This window comes from Apus apus, chromosome 14, assembly GCF_020740795.1.
Source record: "Apus apus isolate bApuApu2 chromosome 14, bApuApu2.pri.cur, whole genome shotgun sequence".
Lineage (NCBI taxonomy): Eukaryota > Metazoa > Chordata > Aves > Apodiformes > Apodidae > Apus > Apus apus.
In genome coordinates this window covers 9,451,838-9,479,183 of record NC_067295.1, presented here as the reverse complement: position 1 = coordinate 9,479,183, position 27,346 = coordinate 9,451,838, and the positions used below count along the sequence as shown (strand labels likewise).

At 38.4% G+C, this 27,346-nt stretch overlaps 1 protein-coding gene across 8 annotated transcripts in view; it reads left to right on the top strand.

The window, feature by feature from the left end:
* LOC127390425 (multidrug resistance-associated protein 1) overlaps positions 1 to 27,346 on the top strand; it is a 50,873-nt gene that overhangs the window by 7,198 nt on the left and 16,329 nt on the right. For 5 of the 8 annotated variants that reach the window (XM_051632057.1, XM_051632053.1, XM_051632055.1 and 2 more), the window contains exons 2-18: positions 6,382 to 6,558; positions 7,287 to 7,412; positions 8,720 to 8,857; positions 9,941 to 10,066; positions 12,704 to 12,765; positions 13,621 to 13,752; positions 14,632 to 14,856; positions 15,512 to 15,689; positions 16,391 to 16,552; positions 17,289 to 17,381; positions 18,776 to 18,979; positions 21,443 to 21,589; positions 21,964 to 22,051; positions 23,229 to 23,298; positions 24,136 to 24,262; positions 25,450 to 25,626; positions 26,855 to 27,022. In XM_051632057.1, coding sequence (XP_051488017.1) covers positions 6,532 to 6,558; positions 7,287 to 7,412; positions 8,720 to 8,857; positions 9,941 to 10,066; positions 12,704 to 12,765; positions 13,621 to 13,752; positions 14,632 to 14,856; positions 15,512 to 15,689; positions 16,391 to 16,552; positions 17,289 to 17,381; positions 18,776 to 18,979; positions 21,443 to 21,589; positions 21,964 to 22,051; positions 23,229 to 23,298; positions 24,136 to 24,262; positions 25,450 to 25,626; positions 26,855 to 27,022 — 2,250 coding nt within the window. In that variant the 5' untranslated portion in view covers positions 6,382 to 6,531. Of the gene's footprint in view, positions 1 to 4,587; positions 4,816 to 6,381; positions 6,559 to 7,286; positions 7,413 to 8,719; positions 8,858 to 9,940; positions 10,067 to 12,703; positions 12,766 to 13,620; positions 13,753 to 14,631; positions 14,857 to 15,511; positions 15,690 to 16,390; positions 16,553 to 17,288; positions 17,382 to 18,775; positions 18,980 to 21,442; positions 21,590 to 21,963; positions 22,052 to 23,228; positions 23,299 to 24,135; positions 24,263 to 25,449; positions 25,627 to 26,854; positions 27,023 to 27,346 lie in introns of those variants that run through there. The other 3 variants (XM_051632056.1, XM_051632058.1, XM_051632059.1) reach the window with 3 other exon arrangements.

The window sequence follows — 27,346 nt, the reverse complement described above, 5'->3', positions numbered from 1 at the left end:
CTGGTTTAAGTTCAGAACCAGATGCTGGAAGATAGAGGCTTTTTCTTGGTGGTGTTAACAAGTCAGATCTGCATTATGTAAGTCATTAGTGTTGAGGGCTTAGTCTTGCTAAAAACATTTCTAATATAAAACATTGAGAAATTAATGGTATTTCCCTGTTGCTGGAAACATTGATACTTTTTGCCCCTACATCTTCTTCATAGAAATTATTTAAAGTTTTCAGCATCCCTGTTTATTATATGTTTTGGGTTTTTTTTTCTTTTTTTAACATTACCTCTCTTGCTCTGGCAATCTTACGTTGTGACAATGTTAAGAGGCTACAAGAATAAAGCTTAGATTTCAGGATTACTTGGAAACAAAAGAAGGGACATGGTGTCTTTCCCCATCTGCAGTCTGGATCTGAACATGGTATTTTGGGAGGCTGAGCTAGAAGGCTTGCTTGTGAATTATTTAAGGCTTTTTATTCAGGCACAAGACAGACATAAAAATCTTAACTGGGGACATGTATTCAAACTTCTGCTAAGATACTATCTGTTCCTTGCTTCCCTGACTACTACTAACATTTTAAGCAATAAACTTCACATTTAATAGCAGTAGTTTTATTCCATTCATGGTTTTATGAGGAGGAATGTTTGGTGAACAACTCCCCTCTGCCCTCCCCCCAAGACTCTAGCATCAAGTAAAAAGAGATGATCCACAATTGCATGGTAGGTTTAGTTCTGTAGTGACAAAAAAACCCCAAACCAAAAATCGAAAAGAAGTACAGAACTATGTGGACAAATGTGATCTCCAAGAGAGTTACAGATCTGATCTTGCATCCCAATTTGGTAATTACCATTAATGTTTCTCATTTCACCTTTGTGGCATGACAAGAACAAAAAGGCAGAAACCTATTGATCTAAGTCGGCTGTTACTAGGCTGAAGAAATGTCTGAGAACTTTGTGGGGATTTGAGCATCTGTCCTCAGATGAGATCTTGAAAGGAATGCTGATGAAGATTGTGTATGATTGTGCTTGTTGTGGGTTGTATTCTAAATGTGCTCTTAGAGAAACAGTGAACTTCAGCACGTTTTGTGATCCAACTGCAAAATACGCATGACAGAATAAAGATGCTGTATTTAGTGTTTTGAGAAAATTAGAAATCTTTAAGAAAGACTGAAATAAAGCTAAATTGAATAAAGCTTACTTGGCAAGCTGAGTAACTTCAGAGAGCTCTTTTAAGTTCATTACTTGAAAGCAGACCTTTTGCTAACCTGTTGCAAAATCTGGATTATGTAGTTCATTGTTTTCCTTAATTCTCAGTGTGGTCAACAGTGTCATTGTTTTTACAGGGTTTTTTTGATGGAGAACGGTGGTATTAAGGACTTCAAAAGCAAGGTCAGCGTTCCTTTAAAGCAGTCTTAAAAGGAAGAGTTCCTTTTCTGCACCCCCTGCCCACCCCTCCTTGCCCCAGTTGTCCACTGATGCTTGTAGCTGTTCTGAGGCTGTAGGCTCAGCCTGATCAGGTAAATCTCCCATCTTGTGAGAGGCAGACAGGAAATTTGCAGTTCTAGATAGTGCAGGCTAAAGGCCTTGTGGCATCTGAGGGAGAATGATTGAGACATCTCATGGGTTTATAGGTGCTACATGGGGGAACTTTTTAATATGATATCTAGAGCTGCCAGATTATGAGACTTCCTATTTCAGTGGGAAAGCAATGATACTATTATAATAAAAATTTTCAGCTGCAATTACAGTGTAAGTGCCTGAGTGAGCTAATTACTTGCATTCTACTAACAGCAAGCATTGTGTTAAATGAAAAATATTTTTTATTGTTAGGAAAATAAGATTAAGAAGCCATATCTTCCTGTTACAAAGAAGGGGGTTCTTCTGTGGGAGATACTGAAGTAGTGGGTAAACACCAACTTCAGTGTCAAACTCCAATTGAAAGAGTAAATGTTGACTGTGATACTAAGATTCCAATGTAGTTTTGTAATTTCATTTTTTACGTACGTGTGTGGTCATGTTTAAGTAATTTTTCAGTTACAGCTGAATGAATTTAGTGAATTTAACAGTGCAGGTGAATTTAACAGTGTGGTTGGCAGCCTGCATCTCTGGCATGCTTGCGCACAGCAGGCATGAAACTGAGCAATTTTGGCCTCTGTTTCTGCTAGTGAGAATTTTAAAATGTGCTTTGGGTCGAGTAGGATTATTGATGTGAGAACAGGCGGCTGCTGGCTGCTCACTTGAAAACCTTGCCTGGCTGCCAGTAGAGAGGCAGCCAGCCAGAAGGTCCCATCCAGTGTCAAATGCTGGTATTCCTTAGATTAGGTTCTCTGGAGGCATGCAGCTTCCCCCAGCAGAGGCAGAATAACTGATCTTTTGTGTTGCAACTTTGCCTTCATCCTGCTGCCAATGTTATTATCTTGCCTGTTCCTGACATTTTAGACAGGAAGTAATGTAGTTCTTTATTTTCCTAGGATTTATACACTGTTAAATAAGTGGTTTACCTGTGAATAGATCCATGTGATTCTGGGGAATGCCAAGCATTTCTTGTACCCTTCTTGGAGTTAGAGGGTTTCACTTGAAATGTGATAGGAAGCCTTTTTGTGCCATATGAGAAAACATGCTATTGGGCACAAAAACTGTGGACAGTTTTTTTTTTTTTTCAGCCACAGTGCTGGTGGTAGAAATTAAAACTGAGAAATAGGTCAGATAGATTTAAAAATACCCATTTGCTATTCTGGAAAATTTAAAAATTGTCTAGGGATTTTAAAAGGAAACAAAAAAACCCCACCTGAACCTATTTAACATCTGACATGTGCTTCTTCTGGACTGGACTAAAACTAAGCCAACAGCAGATCTCTTCTCTCCCAACATCTAGGAAGGAACAAAGATCATGCTGATTCTTTTCTTGTGTGTTCCTGCAGTCATAGCTTATATTAAAGGTTTACAGATTATACGTTCTGAGAGCTGCAGACATAACCCCTTTTTCCTCTTCTTCCTTCATGGCCAGAGAATACAGGTTCTTTGTTATTTGATGTGCTCTTGCAAAATAGAAGGGTTAGCTGATCAGTCAGAGTGAAGATTGTTACTAATCTTTGAGATGTGGAAAAGGGGCAATTTAGTGCTTTAATAAAACTTGTTAAAATAGTGTTTCTAAAACTTGACACAGAAAAAATGTCTTAAATTTGCTAATTAATATATGTGAAATACAAAGGTCTGCTTCAGTGGGTGTTTGTGCATTGAGCCAGACAGAATTTTGATTTGTGCTAGAAGAAAACGAACTCTCAAACTCGGTTTATATGAAGCAAAGCAGAAGCATGTATGTTGAAGTGGCAGAACTAGTCTAGACTTGCGTAACTGTACGTTGTGATTTGCATATGAGTATTTCTTGGTTTCGTGTTCAGTGTGACATGTTTTCCAGCTGCAACTCAATCTCATAAAGTTATAATATCCTCCATGCAGAACTTAGGGTATGCCTGTCTTTTGTAATGAATTGTGTTCCTCTTGACTTTACCCAGGAAGGGCATTAACATACTGGTTCAGACTGGGAGCCTGTCGCTGTGATCTCCTGACAGTCCCCTGTCCTAAGTGATGGTTCACTCAGGAGTGGTACAAGCACCTTATGGGCAGGTGCTAACTGGGAAATGTGTTCCAGTGGCTGATGGACAGTCTGCAGGGGAGCCTGCACCTTATTTTGTGTGAACTTGAGTGAAAGGCATTTTGTGTGGACATCGGGTGCTCAGCAGCAAGTATTTGGTCTGCAGCTCCCTTCCTGTCTATGCTACTGCCTTGTGTAGACATAGCCTGAGAGAATTTCAGCTGGGGAACTGGCAGGAAAAAATACACTAAGCAAACTCCTGTTTGATGTCCACAGCCTCTGTATCAAATCCTGGAAAAATGTGAGGTACACTGATGTTCCTGTAACTGTTAAATTCTAACATTAATTTTACCCCAAACTACCCGGTTTTCCTGACTTTCTGGTACTCTGAATTACCATTGCATTTTACCCTTTTGCCTTGCATGCACAAACACCTCCAGATAACTTGCAAATTTGAAAGTCAAATGAAAGTTTGCATATTCTCCAGCCAATATGCATAACAGTCACACATATGGCACTTCTTAGTTTTATTTAGCCACGTGGCAGTGACATGTGCATTACCTGCTCTGTTCTTTCTGGTAAGTGCCTGATTAATTTTACAGGAAACATTTAAAAACACTGAAAAAAAGAGATAGTGGCTTTCTTAAGCGGTATGTAGATCTCAAAATATTTACTCAGTACAATATTTCAATGCTCTTGTTTATTTGTTGCAAAGTTTATTATATCCTGTTAGTTTATTGGTGTAATCATATTAACTGTCTTAATATGTGAATTGTAAACTGTTCTGCAGAGTCATGAGACTTTCACTTGGCTGTTGTCCTGAAGTGGAGCAGCTGGGACTTAGAAAGCCAAAAACATTTGTGTGGTGGCGAATTGTAAGGATGACTCAGCTGAAATTTCTGATGAGGTTATGCAGCCAGGGAACGTAATAAGCATGTGGCTTGCCCACAGTGTCTTGCAGCTGCTGTCTTGTCACAAACAACTTACATGACCCCTGTGCAGATATACTAAAACATAATCGGGCATTTTTATGCTCTACCAGTGTTAATTTCTCAGACTTGGCTGTATTAAGTATAGAGATATTTTTTTAAAGACCTGACAAATTAAAGTGAGAAGAATTTTTAGAATGCTGTGAAATTGGAGGAGAAAAATAACAGCTGTATATCCTGTGCATGCTGTCTGTTGTATCTGAGTTTAAAGAAGTCTTAGATTCTGACAGAAATTGAGAGGAAGGTGGGGAAGAAAAATTTTTTTGTTCATATATATTAAAAAGAAGGTGTTTTGTTTTTTTTTAAACCAACAAAGTATCTTAATAGGGAATGGTGAAATTTAAGGGGAGATCTGCTCTATGATACAATAATGTCTCGTTAGCCTCAAGTTGAAATTTTTGCAAGTTATAGCTTCTGTTTAGATCTATTTTCCTCTCTTTGTAGTTGTTTGAAACTGTTTAATCAGTGGAACTTGGGGACGAATAAAGATCAAAGTGTGGTGATTCTGAGCAGTGGGATCTGTTTCCAGCTTTGATGTTGAAATAGAGGGGGCAGGCACTACAGCTCCTTTTGGTTCTGTTTCCTCATCTATAAAATGAGGATAATCACACTTATTTCTGTGACCAGCTCAGACTTTTATAGACAAGAAGGATTACTGACTGCCATTATGGTGGTACTGGTGTTCTGTGCAGTTGTAAGCTGTGCAACCATCTGAAAAAATGCTTTGCAACTGAAAATGACACTACAGTTAACTAGCCTTTGGACATGGGACTGCTACTTTTGTCTGTGTGGCTTTTAAACAGAAAGCTGTGAGCTGTGCTTTGAATATTGCTGTCCATCTGCAGCAGCAATATCTCCGTAGTGAATCATTCAGTTGGAGAGTCAGAAATCTACAGCACTTGAGAGGAAGTGTCTGTTGTGATAATTTTATAGCAAAGTTAGTAATTTTAAAGGTAAAATTTCCTGCAAGAGGTTTCCCTAACTCAAGCCAATCATAAATATGATAACGAAAGTTCATTTTACTAAATAGTCTTTCATTGTAAATAGTCCTTGTACTAGTAACTGAAATGATGATTACATACTTATTACTGTGTCAGTTTTGGTTTAATTCAGTGGTGATTTATCTTGTTTTTGAGAATTGTATTGAGAGAAATAGGAAAACAGTGAATTCTGTTGATTTACATTTTCCTGTTGGTGAGTAGGAAGTGGGCCGCAAGGGCAAGCCTTTTACTTAGTCTTATGCCCTGTTGTTATGAAATACCAGAAAGCGTCAACTGAGTTTGGTGCAGACAGCTTGGGAGCTATGAGACTACTTTACAAACAGTGAAGTGGAGGTGCCTTGTGCTGTTTGCTTTTACTGTGTGCCAGATAATGTTTCTTCTCTCAAATTTGGTAATGTGATGTATCTGAGTACTTACACATACAGGCACAGTGGTTATACTTGGAGATAGCTGGCATTGTCTTGTTTCTTTTCTGCAATGGTAATGTGAAAATCCTTGATTAATACTGTTAAAGATCCTGATAGTACTGTTAAAGGTCCCAGTATTACATTAGAGTGAGTTATATGCCATGGTAGCTGTGTAAAACCAATAAAAGTGACACTAATGTGATGTTGTGAAGGTTTAAAACTCCTGAGCTACAAGAAGTGTAATAAAATTAGATATATCACAGAATAGAGCCAGTTTAATACGAATAAAACCAAATACACAGAAAGAGATACAGAATGAGGCAGATGGGGGCTATTTCTTTCTTTAAATACCAAAGTTCTGTGTTTGCTTTTTCTTTAATTTGACCTGTTTTCTCTGCCCAGGATTGGAATCTGACATGGCACACAGAAAGTCCAGACTTCACCCAATGCTTTCAGAACACAGTTCTGATCTGGATTCCTTGCATTTACCTGTGGATCTGCTTCCCAGTGTATTTCCTGTACCTTCGTCGTCATGACAGGGGTTACATACAAATGTCAAACCTCAACAAAGCCAAAATGGTACGTGAGTTCTTAAAATCAGAATTTATGAACTTATCTGGAAGTTTGAATCTATTTTCAGCTATGTTTTAGTGGGCTGTTTTTGTTGAGCATCAATCTTGGCCTGTGTGCACACTTCAGCTGTAACTTATTTGTTCTACATGTGTTTGATTTCCAAGCCTTATGGGTTTCTGTTGCCTTTTTATCAGTACGCTTTTTGAGATTTAATCCAACATAGCAAAAATCATGCAAATCCTTTTTAAGACTATTTTAAGGCAGCTCAATCTTGAAGCTTTTATTTCAACAGCAGAAAGAATTTGTTATCCTGTCAGCTTCTTAGGTTACACAGCACAGATTCCCAGAGCTGCTGCAGATGTTCTCTTCCACTTCTGTTGTGAAATAAGTACATAATGTTTTTTAACTTTTTTTTTTTTTCCCTGTAGAATGAGTAAAAAGTTTTAAGAAGGACTATAGCAGCATGCTGTGTTTGAGAGTTATTTCTTTCTGCAGTTATTCAGGAGTGAGATTCACCAGCTTTCTGCTTCGTAATACACTGAATTATATGATACTAAAAATTAGTAAACCTTTCTTCTAGTGGGGATCCAATAGGTAAAGCCAAATTACTTTTTTTTTGGTGTTTGTGTGATTATGACTCCTCTTCTGCTAACACATAGTGTCTGGTGTCCATGTATATGTTGTGCTGCCTAATCTGTGCAAACTGATGGATGAAATACACTTTTGTATTGTAGGCTTTGGGTGTAATATTGTGGATAGTCTGCTGGGCAGACCTTTTCTACTCTTTCTGGGAAAGAAGTCAAAATATTTTTCGAGCTCCGTTTTTTCTCGTTACACCTACAGTATTGGGTATTACAATGGTAAGTTCTTCTGTTATGGCCATTGTTCGTGCTTAACCAGTAACACACATCCTGCTATTATTTGGTATTTTAATTCTTTGAGCTACAATCTGTACATCCAGACTTAATCTTCAGTTCAGCTGTGAAATACTGACTTGGAAATGTCTGCTTTCTTTTAATTAAAAAATTAGGAAAAAACCCAACCCAGCTGTGCTCAGTGCATTGCATGTCAGCACACAAGCCACTGCTCCTTGTCTTGCCTTTTTCTGGTAGGCCTGAGCTACTGTTTATTTACTGGGTTGACTCAAGCCTGGGGTGAAGAAATCAAGTCAAGAGGACTCATTAAACCAAATCACACTGAACTTGATAAAAGACTGTCAAAGGCATTTCATTATTCAAGTATTTTATTACAAACTCTCTTGCATCTAACATTCTTTACTGGATGTTTCCTTTGTTAAATTTGATGACATGGAGAAAGTCTTAAATGCCACATGAGGGACTTAGGTGTACCCACCTAACTGTCTACCTACCTACACAAGTATTGTCTACTTTCACAGCATTATTTCTACAGTTTCCACATCAAGGAAAATGCCTTGCTGTTCATTTAATGTCAGTTGCCTTACATTTATCAGACTTGGAATGGTAGTGATTAAACATGGTACTCAAGGGGGAGACAGACAGGGCAGGAGACAACAACCCAATAGCAGTAACAACAAAAACCCCAGCAGCCCTGAAACATACTGGCAGATGGAAGAGCTATTAAATAGTCCATAGTTATTTAATAATGTGATTGTCAGGCATTTGTCAGGCTGATTGAAAATTCATGTTGCAATATCCAAGTGATACTACTAAGTTCTACCAGCTTTTGAAAGGACTCTGAGAACATACAAAATACAGAAATAAAGTAATATTTGGTCAGTGTTGTTTGGCATTGTGGCTTATATGGAAATAAATATTTTTATTTTTAAAAGAATTAGGAGATACTTGGGAAGGATCTAGTGTTGCATGTTGATTTGTGATGTCAAACCAGAAAAGTAAAAAATGAAGATTGGCAGCTTTTGACTGTGCCTTTGTGTATGTGGTCATTTACTTCTATGTTATACATATCTCTTTTCCCTTTTTCTTGTCCACTTCTTCTCTTTGCTGCTCCAGAGAATTTCTTATTTAAAGGTACTTTTGAATTACACTTAAAATCTCTGAATATTACACAGTATTGGAGATACTGCCTTTGCAATGTTAAATAAGCACACTTTAACACAGTACTCTATGCATGTGTATAACACATTGTAAAACTTACAGTTTGTGAATATATTTTTATTTGTCCACAGTTGCTTGCCACATTTTTAATACAATATGAAAGAATAAAAGGAGTCCAGTCTTCAGGTGTAATGACGATTTTCTGGCTCATCTCATTGTCATGTGCCACAGTGGTTTTTAGATCCAAAATAATAAATGCCTTAAATATGGTAAGTGATTGCTAGCCTTGGTCAGTTGAAAATAATCCCAAATGCTGCACTAATAGAGTAGTTGCTTGCTAATTATGCCAGTCAAGACAGTTAATGATCCATTCCGTATACCTCATTCCTTGGGTTATAAAAACAAAGCAAGCAAGATTTAATGGCCCTTCCTTGGAAATGCTAGTGAAATTCACAGTGCTATTAACTGTAGCAACAGTTGCCAAGAAAATTCTTCTAGCTGCTCCAGAAAGTGGATGTGTCTGTCTGAGTACAATAAAAGTGTATAATCTGTGATACAAAACTGTTCTGGGAGTTTACGTCATCTTCCTGTTGATTATACAGTGGATTTCCTGAAACACTTGATTTGATGGTCACGTCTGCCGAGACAAAATGAAAGTGTGCAAGTGAAATATTTTTAAGTCAGTCTGCTTTATAGCAAGGCTGCCTCAAATATTAGATTAATTGTGGAGCTGCCTGAAACTGGCATATGGCTTTTATTTCTTAAACCCTTTATGCCGTGTTGTGAATTTTGAGAACTTTTCAGCCAACTTTTGTTTTTACCTGTGGGGAGTGGGATTTTATTGATGGGGGTGAGTGTCTGTCCGTATGCTTTGATTTCTGTGACTAGTGCTTTATGTATCAGTCCCAGTCAAAACAATGTAAGAACCTCTGGAATTTGAGTACAAGACAACAAATTGTAATCTAAATTCTGCCCCTCTGATTATTATCTATGTGCATAGTAATTAATAAATTTGCCTTGCTCCAGTAAAGAGTACCTTGACTTCAAATTGGGGTATGCTGTGTTGATACAAACTGTGTCTTAAAAAGGATTTCTCTACAGATGTTGCTTATTCTTTTGTGTTTGTGGCAGTGATTGATTTAAAATAAATGTTATCTCTCATCTCCTCCCCCGTCTTTTTACCTTTTCTTTACCAAAACAGACATTTACTTTAATTTGCGTGTGGGTGGGTAGTGTCACATTTATGTAGTTTGCAGAATTTACAGTAAGGAGATGGTTTATATTTAATAGTAATTTGCTATTTTAAATAAATCCTTCAAGCCTTCTAATTGGAATGTTGACTTCCTTTGTAGGATGCTAAAGTGGATGCATTTCGTTATGGCACCTTCGGCATCTACTTCATCTTGTTACTTGTACAGCTCATCCTGTGTTGTTTCGCAGAACAACCACCTTTGTTTTCTGAAACAGTAAAGGATCCGGTAAGTGTTCAGTCTATACTGAGTGCTGAGTATCATACATGCAATATTCTGTACAGTGAGTTATAGGGTCATAGTCTCCCAGATGCCAAATAATTCAAATCTTCTTGTCTTTTTTGCAGTAGTGTTCTTTCTGCTCTTTAATTGGTGACACAGAAGATGAAGCCCATAACATTCAAAACATAGTGGGCTATTTTTGAGAGAGGGTGCAAGAATACTGTTTCAGTCATTCCTGAATAACATTCCTGAAGGTTAAATCATATGTATTTATATTCAGTAGTGCTTCTGGCAATTGGTGAGAAATATTGCTGTGAAATGCTGTCCTCCTAGTCACCTGATACCATTCAGTGGGCAGTAGTGCATAAGGACGTGTAATCCCTTCCTGGTGAATGTGAGGAGGAATCTATACCAAGTGACCCAAGGGATCCTGGATCATTACACTGTTTGCTTAGACCTGGCCTAGACCTTCTGAGTCACAGTGGAGTGACACCTGCCACTGCCTGGAGTTTGGCTGTGCCAAGTTTAGAAACCTCCATTCTATATTTTCTACAAGGCTTAACTCTGGTTTGATGGATGTCAGTTAACACTGACTGATGAGTGAAGGTGTGAATTGTGTGAGGAGGGAAATAAATCTTACCTTAATTGTGGGGAAAAGTTAATGGGCAGTCATACTTAGTGAATTCCACAGTTACCTTCTCCATGGGTATCCAGTGTGCCAGTGGTGCTCTGCATTGCCACTGACAGACACTGCATGTATTTGCCTGGAAGGAAGAGTACACTGCTGGGTTTTAGGATCCTCTTAATCTTTGTGTTCTTTTCGTCTTTGTCAGGGATTAAATGTATTTGATAGGATACTGTGGATTTACGGAAACTTTCTTATCTACTTTGATCATGGATACAACAATTATAAGGTGCTTTGAGACCACAGTTGTTTATTTCTGTGTCTGAGCATTTCTAGGAGTGCCTCTAGGAAACAGAGCACCCTTCACACATGAGTAGTGTGTTTGTTGAATGTTATGATAGGGAAAAGGACAAAGCAAGTTATGGTAGGCAGTCTTAAATTCTGCTTTATTCTCTTTCACCAAGCATTTCCAAACCAGGAATGTTTCTAAGTCTGGAGTAAAATCTTAATGTTTACTTAAGCCAAAAACACTACAGTGAAATTTCTAAGATGTAGATGCTGATACATACGGAAGCTGAACAATGTGTGTTGTCTCTTGTTTTTGCTTTAAGTGCAGACTTTTTACAACTTATCTTCATTCTGTATTGCATGAATGTCAGTAGGATTAGTAGGTATTTGTGTGATAACCACTTAATTATATAAAAATAGTATTATTTTAACAGTAATCTAATAGGTTTTAACATTTTAAATGTTTGCTTTATGCAAATGAAGTCCAGTTTTTGGTGTTAAAGATCTAGTGGTCTCTTGAAATTGCAGTTTCCACCTCCAAGTAGATTAAAAAAAGTATAAAGGAAAAAATTAGTACTGCATTTTATGTAAAGTTCAGAATGTTTTTAATTTCTTTTAACTTGAAAGTATTCCCTGTATTTGCTGAAATCTGCCTGTCAGGAATGTTGATGTCGCTAAAAGCTGAAAGTACCCCCCTCTTGTTCCCTACAAAGCTGCAAAAAAAGTGTGAAGAAGAGGAAATGCAGGAGTCTGTTTCACGTAGCTTGGTTGCAACACACTTCATTATGGCTTAGTGGAGAAGCCAGGTTATACAGAGTTGAAAAATGCAAATCTTGGAAACACTTGCCTCTGGCTGTTTTAACTGTAGTGCTCTAATGATGTTTGGTGACTCTTGTAGATGGAAATACCTGAGTTGCTCCAATTATAGTTGATAAAAACCTAGTGGTTTGTGTCCGAAAGGCGTGGCTGGTTTTGGCATTCTTTAGATACTGTTCAGAGCAGTGATAGAGGCAAGACAGGAATCTGCACTGGAATTCTGCAAGTAAATCACCTTCAGTGTCTTTAAATTTCTTGCAGCCTTCCTTTCTGCTGTTTTAATCCAGCCACATTAGGAGAGGACACTGACCTAAAGAGCAGTGGAAGCCACCAGCCATTTCACTGGGTGAAGAACAGAAGCTAGCTGCATACCTTCAGGGATTCTGTTTCCCATCTTGTTGATGAATGAGATGGAGGGTTTTAGAGGCTGTTTTGGGATGCTTTTATGGAGTTCACTTTTTTTTTTTTTCATTTGTGCATGTATTTTGATGGTATCACAGCACTTGACTGCTAGAACGGTAGAACTGAATTCTTAATTTATGAGTAATTCTATTCAACATATTTAGTCTCTCATATGGTAGCATACCTTGCACTAATAAAGGTAGGCACTGATCATGACATCTTGAGTTTGTCTGGCCTGCACTGTCTTACAAAATTCCTTCAACTATTTGTTGGCATTATTGATATGGAACACTGCTATTCCTGTGTCCCAGTGGTCTAGTCTGCTGACAGCCCTAGAGCTGTGCTTGTGTTGCCTGAACAAGCTCTCCACAGGATAAATGACAAGTTTAGTAATGTGAAAAAAATACTATAAACAAAAGGAATTTCAAAAACATCTTTTCTTCTTGCTTTGTTTCTTTTGGCCCTGTATCAGTCACTTTGCATGTGGATTGATTTGTTTTTCTCTCCTTTAGAATCCGTGTCCAGAGTTCAGTGCTTCTTTTCTCTCCAGAATCACATTCTGGTGGATCACTGGGTAAGATCGAGATGATGCATAAAGCACCAGTTAAAGTTCGATGACGTTTCAGATCCTGCTTTCAGTGAAATTAACAATGATAATGCAATAATGATTTTAGTTATTTTGGTTGGCTGTTTTGAAGACAGATTTAATTTATTATTTTTGCAAACTTAATTAATATTTTTTACTTTGTTTGTAAGGTCTTAGTATTTGTAAATGTTGCCAGTATATATTTAGTAGGTTTGCTGAAGGAATATAAAAGGAAATTTCTTTAGGGAATACAAAAGGTAGAAATGATCTGCTGTATTCAGAACTGAGACATTCAAAGCTGTTAGCTCTTTTTGTCCAATAGGTTATTTTTTTTTTCATTGACTTACCTTTAGTTATGCTGAATGATTTGATCAAAATACATGTTCTTATAAGTTAAAAAGCAGAAACATGTAAATAAGATTGGTGTGTAGTTGCGGTTGGTACTTGGCCAGAGTTTTAACACAAAGCTAGATGAAAGGAATTGCTTTGTAAAATTAAAGGCTAATAAAGATTTTGAAACTTGGTAGGCATGAGAATATTAATTGCCTGGCTGATTTTCAAATGAGATCATCCTTTCTTTTATTTTCCCTGAAATTTGAATTCAATGTCATATCCTGGCTCCTTAGATGCTTTGATGTCTAATTCTCACAGTAAAGACAGGAGGATTTATGATTTAGCAAGTGGGCCTGTGTTGCTACAGATGCTAACTCTGTGCTGCATTGTTGAGAAGAGGTGGCTCCGTTTGGGGACTGGATGTAAGGACCACTGCATTATGGCACATACATGTACATATATATGTCTGTAGTGTTCTTAAATATGAAGTGCTGTTTCTTTGTAATACAGGTTGATGGTTCAGGGTTATCGGAGACCTTTGGAAGCCAAGGATTTGTGGTCATTAAATAAAGAGGACAAATCAGAGGAGGTAGTGCCAAGTTTGGCTAGAAACTGGGCAAAAGAGTGGGCAAAGACCAAGAGGTAAGTTCAGTTATCCTGGCTGGCAGTTCTACCAAGATGTGGAGATTCGAAAGCTCAAGTTACTCAGCCTCTACTTAGAGGTGTTTGTCATCTGTTTCCAAGCCTGCTTTTTTAAGGCCCAGGTGGCAGCTCTGCGTTTGTCCTGAAGTCCATACAGAACAGGAAGCAAGTAGGGTGTTGTGTGCTCTCTTTATGATGAGCTTCTTGTTACTTTTGATGTGTAGTTTTTCACTGGGGAGGGAATGTTTTCACACAGTCAAACTTCAGTCACATAATTTAGGAGCTTGGGCTCCCTCTATAGCTAGTGAAGCCTCAGGAGAGCAGTTCAGGGTGTAGAAGTGAGAAGTATATTTCTGTCCTTTGAAAGGAAAGGATAGGGAGCCTGGGCATCTAAGCCAGGTCACTAAAATTAGAAAGACTGCATGCCTTCAGTTTCCATCCTGCTTTCATCATCCTTTACTGCAGGAAATAGAAGGACCTTTTCATTGAAGGAAAGCTGCCTGCCTGCTTATGCAATGTATTTTTACATATACTTGTCCTCAGAAGTTCAGAATTAGGTAGTTTGGTATGAGCCGGAGGTATGAAACGAATGTGTTGAGTTCATTGGGGATGACCTGGCATAAATCTGACTGCACTACTTTAATTCTGGTGGTGCAGTGAGGCCTTGAATTTGATGAAACTTCAGCATACTGGATTCTAGAATTTCCAGTTCCTTTAGCTATGGCTGCATGATTAAAAAGATGTTTGATTGACAGTAAAACACAGTTTAACTGTTAAGGACAATGAACGGCTCATAAAGATCTCATTTGTATCCTGTGCATTTTTCCAGTTGGCTTTATGTTTGGTTTAGGCTACATTGTATACCTATTCTTTTTTCAGGCAACCATTAAACATTTTATACTCACCCCCAAAGCAAAAATCAAGCAACTCAAATGGTGATATGACAGAAGAGGCTGAAGCTTTGATTATAAAACCATCTCAGAAGAGCTCTGAAGCATCTTTATTCAAGGTGTTATATAAAACCTTTGGACCATATTTTCTCATGAGCTTCCTGTTTAAAGCTGCACATGATCTCTTGATGTTTGCAGGCCCAGAAATTCTCGAGTAAGACCTGTATACTTTATTATTGTATTACCAACTATGTGTACAGAATTAAAAGTTTTCAGTCACCAAGCTGCATTGCCTTCATCTGCTTCAATGGGGAAGGGTTGTCATGCAAGTTGGAGACCATGCACACAAATTATTTTGGTCCATTGGTTTTCATTTTATAACACCATGCAGTAAATGTTTGACTTCTTATGTTCCTTTTCAACACTAGGAAGGCCAGACAGGAACTTAATAATAGCAGGAGAGTTTACTTAATTCTAACCTGTAATGGTTGTGGGACAATTGTATGTCCCACATAAGGGTAGGAATTAGATTGTTGTTAGGCAAGAAGTAAAACAACTGCAAGTGGTTGTATTTTAGCTGGAGGAAATGTAAGACTTTTTAGTGTAGTTCCCAGAGAATGCTGTACATGGAAAGTATGTGATACTTAATTTGTGATACTTTGTTTTATAGTAGTACATTGTTAGGAGGAGGGAGTGATGTGTGCTAGCATAAAATGATCTCCAGTTTCTAAGACATTTCCTGAAGTGTTCTATCAAAGTCTGGTAGTTTGGGTGCTTGCATGACCCATGTAAAGTGTGGAGTAATTTAATGTTGTAACCCTGACATTTTGATTTCAGTATGTCAAGAGAACTGATTCCTCTTTCCACAGATTGCTAATCAACTTCGTAAATAACAAAGCTGCCCCAAACTGGCAAGGGTACTTTTATACAGGGCTGCTGTTCGTTTGTGCCTGTCTTCAGACACTGATTCTTCACCAGTATTTCCATATTTGCTTTGTAACTGGAATGAGGCTCAAAACAGCTATTGTTGGTGTAATTTATCGAAAGGTAGGTGTTTCTTTAAATGCATAACAATAACTCTAGGTGACTGTGTGAATTCATGGAGTCTGAATAATTAAAGTTCTTAGAAGACTCTGGTGGAATGATTCCTAACTTTTAATAGAAATAGGGGAGTATTTAATTTATAAATAAAAGCCCTGAAGATAGACGTATTTTCTAGTTTACTAGTTAAGTTCAGGCACCTTCTTCTTCCCACTGTCAAATGGGGAACCTTGTCTCATTTAGAGTAGAGTTGTGTAATTGCTTCAGTTTGTGCAGAAATCAAGAGACATCTATGTTTGGGTCTTAGCAGCAGTGCCACCTCATCTTGGAATAAGCTGAAACATTTTAGAAAGCTGTGAGCTGATCGCTTTGTGTGACAAGAAGTGAAGATTCTGCTTCTTACGCTAAAAACCAAAACAAGCACAGAATTCCCCCCCAAGCAATAAAACCACCAACCAACAAATCCTTACCCCAAAGACTGCTTTTTCTGTTTAATTCTGTTAGTTTAAACCCAGTTACTTGCTTCAAACTATGTAACTTGCATTTTGTAAGATGTGCAGGGTAAACAGAATATGAAGCAGGAAAAGGGTTGCTTGTAATTTTAAAGATGAAGTTCTGTAAACCAGTTGACTTATCTGAGAAGAAGCAAATGAGTAAGGTTTCCTTCACATTTCCTTAATTGTTTTTTATTTTTAATCTTCACCTAGGCACTTGTTATCACAAATTCTGCTAGAAAGACTTCTACTGTGGGTGAGATTGTGAATCTCATGTCTGTGGATGCTCAGAGATTCATGGACTTGGCTACCTATATAAACATGATTTGGTCTGCACCTCTCCAGGTGATACTAGCACTGTACTTACTGTGGCAGGTGAGTACTGTGTGCTGTCTCCTGTTTTGACTTTCACAAGGTGCTGCTTCCTATTGTCAGTACTTCAGACAGCTGTTCAGACCACTGGAGGGTTTGCAACAGTGTCGTGAAAATGCTGTTTAGAACCTTTTCAGAGCTGCTTTGTCACTCCTGCCAAGAAGAAAGGCAGGAAGTTCTTAATTTGCACTCCTGATTTCATTGAGAGAGGATGCTGATGGGAGCTACTGTCTTTTGTGGGACTGAAGCACCTGTAGTATCTCACTTGCCACTTGATTTAAAGATTTTTGGTTCTTCACTTGGAGAGTCACCAGATGAGATGTTCGCTCTTTCTAGTCCAGACAAGTCACCAGGCTGACTCTTCCTAACTCTCACTGTCAATCAGAAAGGTAAGGAAATACCCTGAGGAGCTCGTCGCTATCCACATGGGTCTCTACTACAGAAGAGCAGGCAAATCGGCCCAAAGTGGAAACCATGAAAAGATGTCTGTCTGTGCATAGAGGGATTGATCTATATCTGTATAAACCCCTCTATATGGGAGCTATATATGTATGTTTCAAAAATCAAACCACATAAACATCAGCTCAAGCCCCTACTTGATCCTCCTCTTCTTCCTCCAAGCTGTTGCTGAAAAGGGAAGAAAATGTTGAAAAACTGCTTCAGAAAGCTTTTCTGTACATATGCAGTGGTTTGATCCCAGATTAATTTGAATAAATGTTTATGCTTGTGTGCTTTTCAGAATTTAGGTCCTTCAGTGCTGGCAGGTGTGGCTGTTATGATCCTTCTGGTTCCTATAAATGCTGTGATGGCAATGAAGACAAAAACCTATCAGGTTAGAACCTTTATTTATGCGACAGAGCGCTTTTAAGAAACGTGTTTTGTTCTTTGCCCTGTTCCTGAGGTTTGTCCTTTTGTATTTTATTTCCCTCAATCTATTTATCCCTTAAAAAAAGAGAAGGGAAAGAAAGGTCAGAGGTATTGTGTATGCAGAATAAATCAACTCATTTATTTTTCAGCCTTCAGTGTATCTGTATATAATGGTCTAAAATTTTTGCAGCAGTTAAAACCAAGGTAGCAGGTTAGCCAGCTTCATGAAATGTCCAGTGCTTGGAATTAGTTTAGTTTTAACCTGCTGCCTAAGAACTAAGATACAAATATAAACTGCTGTCTGCCTAATGAGGCTTAATGAGTGAAATATTCACATTTCCAGATTGGTGGTTGCAGTGTTGGGTAGTGTGTGTGGTTTGTTCTTAGTGGTTTGGGATTTTTTGGTTTTCCTCCCTCCCACTGGAGCGATGAGCGGGGAGGAGTGTTAGTTGTTGGCAGTTCTTGATCCCTAGTTGATGCTATTTCAAGGGGATCAATTTGTTACAGAGAGTGTATGTAAGTAAACGTATATTCAAACTCTCATGTTTATTGCAAAAACTACTTCCAGCAGCCCCGCTACATGCTGTCTGGTACAGACTTCACTGCTAACTGAATTTACTGAATGACAGAGGAGATTGGTTTATTTAAATGAAACCTTTTAGCTCTTAGATGTTCATAAAAATATAACACAACATTTGGTTCCTATGTAAGAGAAGTAAAGTTATCTAGCTTGTCACAGCCACACTGCCACAGGTAACAGTTGTCTGGGATAGCTGTGCTGGTGCAGTCTACTAACTCTGCCTAGTGCAGAGTCAGAACATCATTTCAGCTTTGCACTGCCCTCATTAAAATACTTAATGAAAACACAAAATTCTGAAAAATTGACTTTTTTCTTATGGCTTAATGGGAAGGTTTTTGCCTTAGTTATACCATCAGAAGGGCCATTGATAGTGCTGAAAACAAGGCAAAACCAAGTTTGATCTAAATTTAGTTGCAAACTGCACATCACTGAAGCTTGACTTTAGTGGTGTATTTTTTATCTGCATATTGTACCTAAGAGGAACCTTAGTACCAGGGCTCCCTGATGCAGAGTTAATCCCACTTAAACCAGTGCCACAAGTGTTTTGATCTTGGTTTAGATTTTTAGTTGCATGAAGCATTCTCTTAATTGGTTTAAAGCATCTTGTTAATTCTGCATGTTTGTTTGTTCGGATAGCATCTCAGATTTCCTGCTTGGAAAACTAGTAAGCTTTTGATGATAATGAGGTAAATTTTGCTATTGCAAAATACAAAGCTCAGAACTTTGTGGGTCTGCCAAGTACTGTGCTCTGCTAATTATTTTTTCAATGTTGTTTTTAGGTAGCACAAATGAAGAGCAAAGACAACAGAATTAAGCTGATGAATGAAATTCTCAATGGGATTAAAGTTCTGAAACTTTATGCTTGGGAATTAGCCTTCAGAGAGAAGGTATTAGAGATCAGACAGAAAGAGCTCAAAGTCCTAAAAAAATCTGCTTACCTTGCTGCAATGGCAACCTTCACTTGGGTTTGTGCTCCCTTTTTGGTAAGTGAAATAAAATCTAGAAGTCCACTCTCGCGTTTGGGATCATGCTTTCCAACGCAATCCTTGAGAACTTGTTTTGCTTTTGTTTTTTTTAATGACTGAAGGAGACAGAATGCCCTCCACAGTCGTGGGGAATTGAGCACTTCTCTGTGAAAAGGCACCACTGTTTTCTTTGGAACTTAGTAACAGTCAAGCTGGATGCATTCTAGAAGTGGCTGTATTATTTAAAAAGAAAAACCTCCTCTGCATCCCTCTCTGTTTTTGGTGGTGCACTTGAGGAACCTACGATTAAATGTACTGTCAGAAGAGGTTACTGATGCACACAGTATCCTCAGTGTGGTAGCTGTGACTGACAAGAGTAAAACTTCCTGTACACCAGCATCTCTCTGAGAGCAGCAGATAGATAAGATTCCTTGATCAGAGGGACATTGTGCACCAGCTGTTCCTCTGACATGGGTTCTTCCAGCATTTGTTTAAGTACAATGTGGAGAAGTAAAGCCATTGCATACCCTGGGATTGCTTTAAATTCTTATTAAAAAAAATTCTTGATATGTGAAGCATCCCCACTGTGTGGTTAGCTTACGTTTAAACTAATGAAAGGGAGAGAAGGGTGAGATCACATCAAAATTGTTTCAGACCCTGTTAGAACAAGGGGCTATTGCTCTTGTCTGCAGAAGCAAATAAAAGCCATGACTACATTAGGATAAAATATGTGCTGTTCCAGTTGAAGGTGTTTAAGTGTACTTTCCAGTCTCGGATTCCTTCCCTGCAAACGTTTTTAGTGTTTACATTATGTTTTGGGCATGATGAAAGGCAGAAGAAGCAGTACCCTGGGCAGGAAACATCAGCTGCGTTCTTCAGTGAATGCTTTTCTAAAAGAAGTCTGAGGTGTTTTTTATATCAATACATTGTTAAGTGAAATTTCTAAATAAAACTCTGCAGGTGGAATCCTTAATGCTGTTCTGTGGAGTCTAAGACACATTCCCCTAACAAGTAGCTCTGTTTCAGTGCACACTCTGAATGTGTGGCAGTGGTCCTGCACCGTAGGGGGGTTTCCCACTGGGACAGGTTCAGTGTAGCCCAAAGTGTGAGGCCACTGTTCAACATCCAGATTCTGGGAATTTTTGTTCTTTTATTATGTTCTTCAGAACTTGTGATTAAAGAATTACTGCATGTAGCTACTTGAAAGCACTTCTGACATGCAAAACTCTTCTCTGTTTTCTCTGCTCCTTCTCCTGTTTCCATGGCCAGGGCTCTTTAAAACATTGTGTAATAATGGTGTCAGGAAATAGTAATTTTGCAGTACCTCCCCTACTGCTGTGTATGCTGATAATTGCTGGTAACACAAGAGTACAGACATGCTGGTTGTGAGGCATTTCTTTGGACCCTGTCTTGTTTTTGACCTCAGTGGGAGGGCTTGCTTCTTGGGGTGTGGTTGTCCAAACTGAGGGTTGTACAAACAAACTACTGTACCAGGCACAGCTGAGTCAGCTGCCATATGAAGAACAATACATGTCTTCACAGCAGTCAGATTTTTAACAAAAAATACTAATGTCTTCAGTGGATGCTGTGCTTAGATGAGACTGTCCTTAGGCATTTGAACTAATTATTTCAAGTTTTATAGGAGGGGGAATACCAAAGGTTTAGCCTACCTTGATTTCTGGTTTTAAGTGGCAGTCTATATGAAGGAGTTACTGGATCTTGTGATATACTGAGGTATGAGTGTTGTTACCATGGAAGAAAACATTGAAGGGAATAGATCTGAAAGTGAACATTCAGTTTTACTTAGTTTATTTTCTATAAAATAATCAACACGTTTTTAAAAAATGTAAATAAGTATATGGATTTTAAAAATTATTTTTATACCTTATGGTTGATGATAAAAATGGTTCAATGTAATTTTCTTGTTCATGGATCTTGAGCTTTTCTGTTGTGTACTGCTTAGGTACTGTAGGGCTTAATCTTTATAATTCATTTCTTTCCATTTCTATCCATGATAAACTTGGCTGTACATGGAAATCTAGGGTTGTAGTAGTCCCTACAAAATATAAAATGGGTTAGCATTAGGATGTTTCCTTTATGTTTATATATGGAGTATCTAGTACCATGGGAAGTGCCTTAAAACTGAAAGCAGCAAGAAAAACTAGAGATCATTCCTCTCCTTCCCTTTTCCTGCAGTGGTCTGACCAGAAGTAGCCTGGGTCATATGAGCTTTCACCCTTGCTATGTGAAGAAAGTGAGGACTTGACACCTTTCAAAGAGAAGCCATCAACTTCTTTTTACAACAGTAGATTTAAATAAAATGTTTGTTTTGCAAAGAGCGTTATTTGGAACAAGGAAGTTACTAAAACATAGCTCTTCCATTTATAGACCTCTGATTCCAGTTGCTGGATTGTGTGACTCCTGAGTTAATGGCTTTAAAAAAAAAAGTGCCCCTAACTGTGACCGTTTACTCTTTTTCAGGTTGCCTTGTCTACGTTTGCTGTGTATGTCACAATAGACAAGAATAACATCTTGGATGCTCAGAAGGCATTTGTTTCCCTAGCATTATTCAACATCCTCAGGTTTCCATTGAACATGCTTCCTATGGTTATCAGCAACATAGTAGAAGTAAGACTTCAGTCTTAACAGGTGTTTCTGCACAGAAATAACCACTGGGTGGAAAGATTATGTTCCTGTGCTTGGAGAATGTCTGCTGGTGAAGTGCAGACACCTCAGAAAGGGAGCTTTGCATTTCTTATGTGCTAAATGCAGTGCGAGCAAAATTATCAATACTAGTTATGGTGGGTGGGTGTTCTTCCAATCAACCATGTTACTTGTGGTTTGGGAAGTGAGTTTGGTGACTATCCAAGAAACTATGCAATAGACTTAAGGAGCAGGAATTAGGGGTGCATTTAATAATGGTATATATGTGGTGCAAAACAACCAGCTTTCAAATGTAATGAGCAGAGTATAAGACAGTTTTGCATCCCTTTTCCATGCAGGCCAGTGTCTCCCTGAAGCGCCTTAGGGTGTTCCTGTCTCATGAAGAGTTAGATCCAGACAGCATAATTAGGGGTCCCATCACAGAGGGTGAGTTTCTTCTCCTGTTGAAAATCAGTGTGTGCAGATTTTCGGTGGCTTCACAGTGCTTCTTTTCCTTTCTGTAACAAATATGCTGTATTTTGGTGAGTTTCACCGATAAATTTTAGCCAGAAAGCAGAGAACGGAGTTTGTAAATTGAAAATTACATAAAGTTTCCACCTCAGGTAATTTCTTTCGTTCTCCCAGCTTCTGTGTCCAAAGTACAGAATGGTTGCATCCACACACAGTTGGTCACTTCAAGAGTTACTTGTGAGACTGTTCTAAGTGTAGCCATTTGAACTTTTTAGGCAGTTAACAGGATAACAATTAATGCTGTGCCCTTTAAGAAGAAAGGATCAGTCCTGTTTCTGGCAAATGTCTCTACTTTCTGTTTTGTGCAGAGAGCTTTACTCCCAGTGTCACTCCCACTGTGCAATGTTGCTGGAGTAATTTAGGAGACAGATAAGCATAAAGGGAGATTTTCTGAAAAACTAATGCTGTTTTCCCTGCAAAGCAAAACTTAACTTTAACTATGTCAGTAATTTCTAAATTATTTTTCTTACTTCCTTTTTACAAAGATAGTAAAGTCCCTGTCACTCCCTCTCATGGGTTAGCTGAGCTCTCTATAAATATAATCACTTGGTTTTCTGGTAAGCAATTATCTGCTCTATTTTTTTAATTATTTTTTTAATCTTCCTTTTGGGAATATCTTCTCCTCTTTCTCAGATGATAACCAGGAATGCCTTGTTCAAAAATCTTTAGTGTGGTGGGGCTTTTTTGTGTGTGTCCATAGTGGGTTGTGCTTGCATACTAATGTACATAGTTACCTAGGCTAAGTGTTTATTGCATACTTGGTTGAATTAGGAGTAGTATATTTTGAGATGTCACTGAAAAAAATCTACAGATGCAAGTGCTGTGCAGCATTTCACTGAAAAGTATTTAGTTGACATTCATGTAGCTCCTGGTTACTGAGTAAGTGTAAGCTCAGAACCTCTGCTGTCTTGGTAAATTCAGTAAAAGCAGAACACACAGGCTTTTGGTAAGCACGGGGTGCTTGTTCTGCTGGAAAAGTAGCTTTATACCTTTGCCTAGGTGCTTTTAGATTTATTTCTGTGGTGTGATTCAAGGCATACAATTTAGCTGTTTGCATTAGCACTTTTAAAAATACGTCTTTTCTATTTATCAGCTGAAGGAAGCATTGTTGTAAAGAACGCAACATTTAGCTGGTCCAAAAACGATCCTCCTTTACTCAACAGGTGAGCATTACTACCCTTTGTTCCACTTCATAATCTGCTGCATGACAAATGATCCGTATTTGAATTATGGAATCTATATGCAGAAGAGTTTATTGCTTTAAAGGATGAACTAGAGGAATTTACAAAAGAAGTTCTATGTATAGAATGCATAAAGGGGAGTAGCAAGAGGTAAAATGAGAGAAGCCTCAGATTTCAAGCTCTTGGTACGTGCTGCAGATGAGCTCCATCTAGAGGATGCAGACAGATTAGCCCCTCGTAATTAGCCCTGTTCCCTCGTGTTTGCCCTGTGTCTTCAGAATCTTCCTTTTAAAAGCTTATTCTTGCTGAACTGTATCCATCCTTGATTCCTGTGCTGGAGGAAACCAGTGAGGAACCTTGCCCATGGTATGACTAACAAAGAAACTGGGGTGATTCAGCTACAAGCTGTGTCTTCCCTGTGCCCTGTCTCCTTAATTTTGGATGCTCTTTCTTGGACCTTAAATTGCATATTCTCTGGGACTAGGATGCTGTTCAGGAAGCATCCGTTGTTATTTACATTTGTGTTTACAGAACATTTGGGAAGAATCTTGGACAGGTTATGTCACAGTGCTTTTCTTTTTCTTTTTTCTTCCCCTTGTGCCTAATTACATATTAAGATGCTATGTCCTTAGTATAAGAAGAGTTGGGTGCTTTCTGAATGAGAGGTTTGCATTTTCAAACAGTTAAAGTTTCTGTGCTATGTCAGTGTTTGCAGTTGGTGTTCACATTGCATCTGGCTTTATATGGGCTGTTCAGTAGACTGTTTAACTACTGGGATGTGCCAGCAAGCAAGGCTGAATTATGTGCACTTTATTTCAGCATTAATTTCACTGTTCCTGAAGGCTCCTTGATAGCTGTTGTTGGTCAAGTTGGCTGTGGAAAGTCTTCATTGCTGTCTGCATTACTGGGGGAGATGGACAAAAAGGAAGGCTACGTGGTTGTCAAGGTGTGATGTGTCTGAAGAATTGTTCAGCTACTTGTGGGTATTGCCAGAGGGATTCTAGATTTCCAAGTGGTGTGAAGATGGGAAGAGACAGTCTTTCAATTTAATGAGCTTTTTAGCCTGATTCCTGGCAGGCCATGTAATATGCCTTAGCCTGCATTCTGTGTAAGTGGCCAGTTAAGCCTTGAGCCAACAACTTCTAATCTGTTGGTTTCAGATTTACCCAAGCAGACAAAATGATGGGAGGTCTCAAAGATAAGTATTGTGGTGAATCTTGTTGGCAGACAGGTATGAGGCAGGGAGACCCTATTATACATATTCCAGCCTAAGGAAGAGCAGTAGTGGTTGATACCTTCTTAGACATCAGAGAATTGCAAGGAGAGTGGGTATACCCAGATACCCAAAAATGGGAAGAGCTGCTGTTGTAATTTGTAGTTTATTAGACATCAGTTGCACAGAGCTCACAGAGGAAAAATTACCTGTAAGGAAGGAAGGAATTGAAATAACTAAGTAAAAAGACGTAATTTTGGATTTTGCTGCTGCTGCAATGTATGGAAAGATAATTATTTTAAGAGCAAAACAAATGTTTCATTTAAAAGAATGCACATTTGGTAAGCTCCAAAATTGTTCTGGAAAAAGAAAGTGAGGTTCTGAATCACTGATTGTTTGTGCAGAAAGAAAAGGCAGAACGAATCTTCAGAGCAAAATACTTTGCAGTATCTCAGTCTCTTCCTTTGAAGTGACTTTTATATAAAAACTACTTTTACTTTCTGCAGAAATGTCTTGGCAGGGATGCGTTGTTATACACTGTATTCCAGATGAAATTGTTTTATGCAGAACATAATTTATAACTATATGAAAGAACTAATGACTTCTGGCGTTCAGTAATGGTGCAAATGTATTCTCTAAACAGATGTTTCCTCCATGTTTATGTTAGAGAATCATATTTTATTTGAAGTCCTTTAGTTTCCACCAACACACTTTGTTATGTTCACTTATAGAGAAGATTATGAAAATAACATTTTGGAGGAGGTGGTAGCCCAAGAGCTACTTTGTGCAGTTTTGAAATGACCAGGGGTGATTTGTGAGGTCATGAGCACTGCCTGCCTCACAAAGCCCTTCCTTGCTTTGACTTTATGTGCAGACTTTTGGTCTAAAGTACCGAATAAGGAACTTTATTTTTCTTGCAGGGCTCAGTAGCCTACGTTCCTCAGCAAGCCTGGGTCCAAAATGCAACTCTGGAAGATAACATTATCTTTGGAAGGGAGATGAATGAGAGTCGGTACAAGTGTGTGATCGAGGCTTGTGCACTGCTGCCTGATATAGAGATTCTTCCTACAGGAGACAAAACAGAAATAGGAGAAAAGGTATTTAAATACCCACTCTACCATAACAGCCCTATTGCTTGTAGTTAAGGATATATGACTTCTACTTTATCTTAAAGTTGTATTGAATTTAAAACATTCAGAATAGAAATCCTCTAGAATAAGAGGCAAATTTGTACAGAGTCTCTTCCTTATTTTTAAGCTTCAAGGGGAGGAAACCTGTCCTCAATTACAAATGAAAAAGTGTCTTGCAATGACAGTTTTTAATTGTCTTATGTGGTTGTATTGCAGAAAAATATAAGAAAACAAGAAGAGAAGAATCATCTGAACACTTCTCTTTCATATAGAACAAGCAATCCCTCCCACCCCACCAACCCCTTTAAAATAAGACTGCTATGGGTGCAGGGCCAGGTGTCCACTAACCACATGGCCTTCAGGACATTTGGATGTAACCTGCCTGGTGTGCTGCTAAGCTGATGTTCTTTAGAAAACAGGGATATGTAGGGATTTGGGTTGGAACTTGATGATCTTTAAGGTCCCTTCCAATCTTAATGATTCTGTGATTCTGTATTGTTGCAAACTTTTTCACAGAATTCGACTCTTCCTCATGGAGAGGGTGATTAGACATTGGAATGGACTTCCCTGGGAAGTGGTGGAAGTACCATCCCTGGATGTGTTGAAGGAAAAGCTGGATATGGCACTTAGTGCCATAGTCTAGCCGATGTGGTGGTGTTGGTCATAGGCTGGACTTGATGATCTTAAAGTCACTTTCCAGTCTTGGTAATTCTGTGATTCTGTGATTTGTGCTTGTAAGTCGGGGGTAGCTGCCAGCCCCGGGTTCAGTAAAGGGTGCAGCTTTATATTCCTTATTGCACAGCCCATCAACAGAATTGTAGCGTGAACAGAGGTTGGTAGTTAAATCAGAGGCAGCACTGCAGAAACACAGCTGGTAAGAAAAGTAACCTCTTAGTGTACAGCTAGGTGGGTCAGCCTGGTTTAATTGCTTGACAAGACTAGCAAACACTTTTTTTTTTTTAAGTAGCCCCTCACTGACACTGAGAACTTAACAGACGTGCTTCCTTCCAAGAGGATTTTGACAGTGATTGTTTATGCTGTTGTGGTAGTGACATGATTTATCATAGAGATTTGTTTCATACAATGTTGAAATTTATGTTATTTGCGTAAAAGTGCTTATGACCTGTGCTTTTCACAAACTGTAGTAAGACATCTCTCTTCAGCTGTAAATAAACATATTTTCTTCTTTCCCCAGGGTGTGAATTTGTCTGGAGGACAGAAGCAGCGAGTCAGTCTTGCTCGGGCAGTTTACTGTAATGCAGATATCTATTTATTTGATGATCCTTTATCAGCTGTTGATGCTCATGTTGGGAAACATATTTTTGAAAAAGTTATTGGACCTACAGGAATCCTGAAAAATAAAGTATGTCATAATGAGATACTTTTCTCTAGAGATTAAATTGGTTTTCTTTGCTGAGTTCAAATGAGTGCAAGTTTGTCAGGTTGCATATTCAGACTTTCATTTCAAACATCTGAAAAATGAAAGGATCCTGTGAGATTTTTAGAAGACATCTATAAAACACTGAGTTTTCATAATGAAAACTCATATTTCAAAATTCTTTTGATGTAAAAATCAAGACAAGGACAGTCTTATTTCTTAAAAATGCTGCATGCCTGTCCATAGTGCCTGCTGCGTTATACACACAATTCAAGCAGCAAGAGCAGTAGTTCAACCGTTGTATTTACA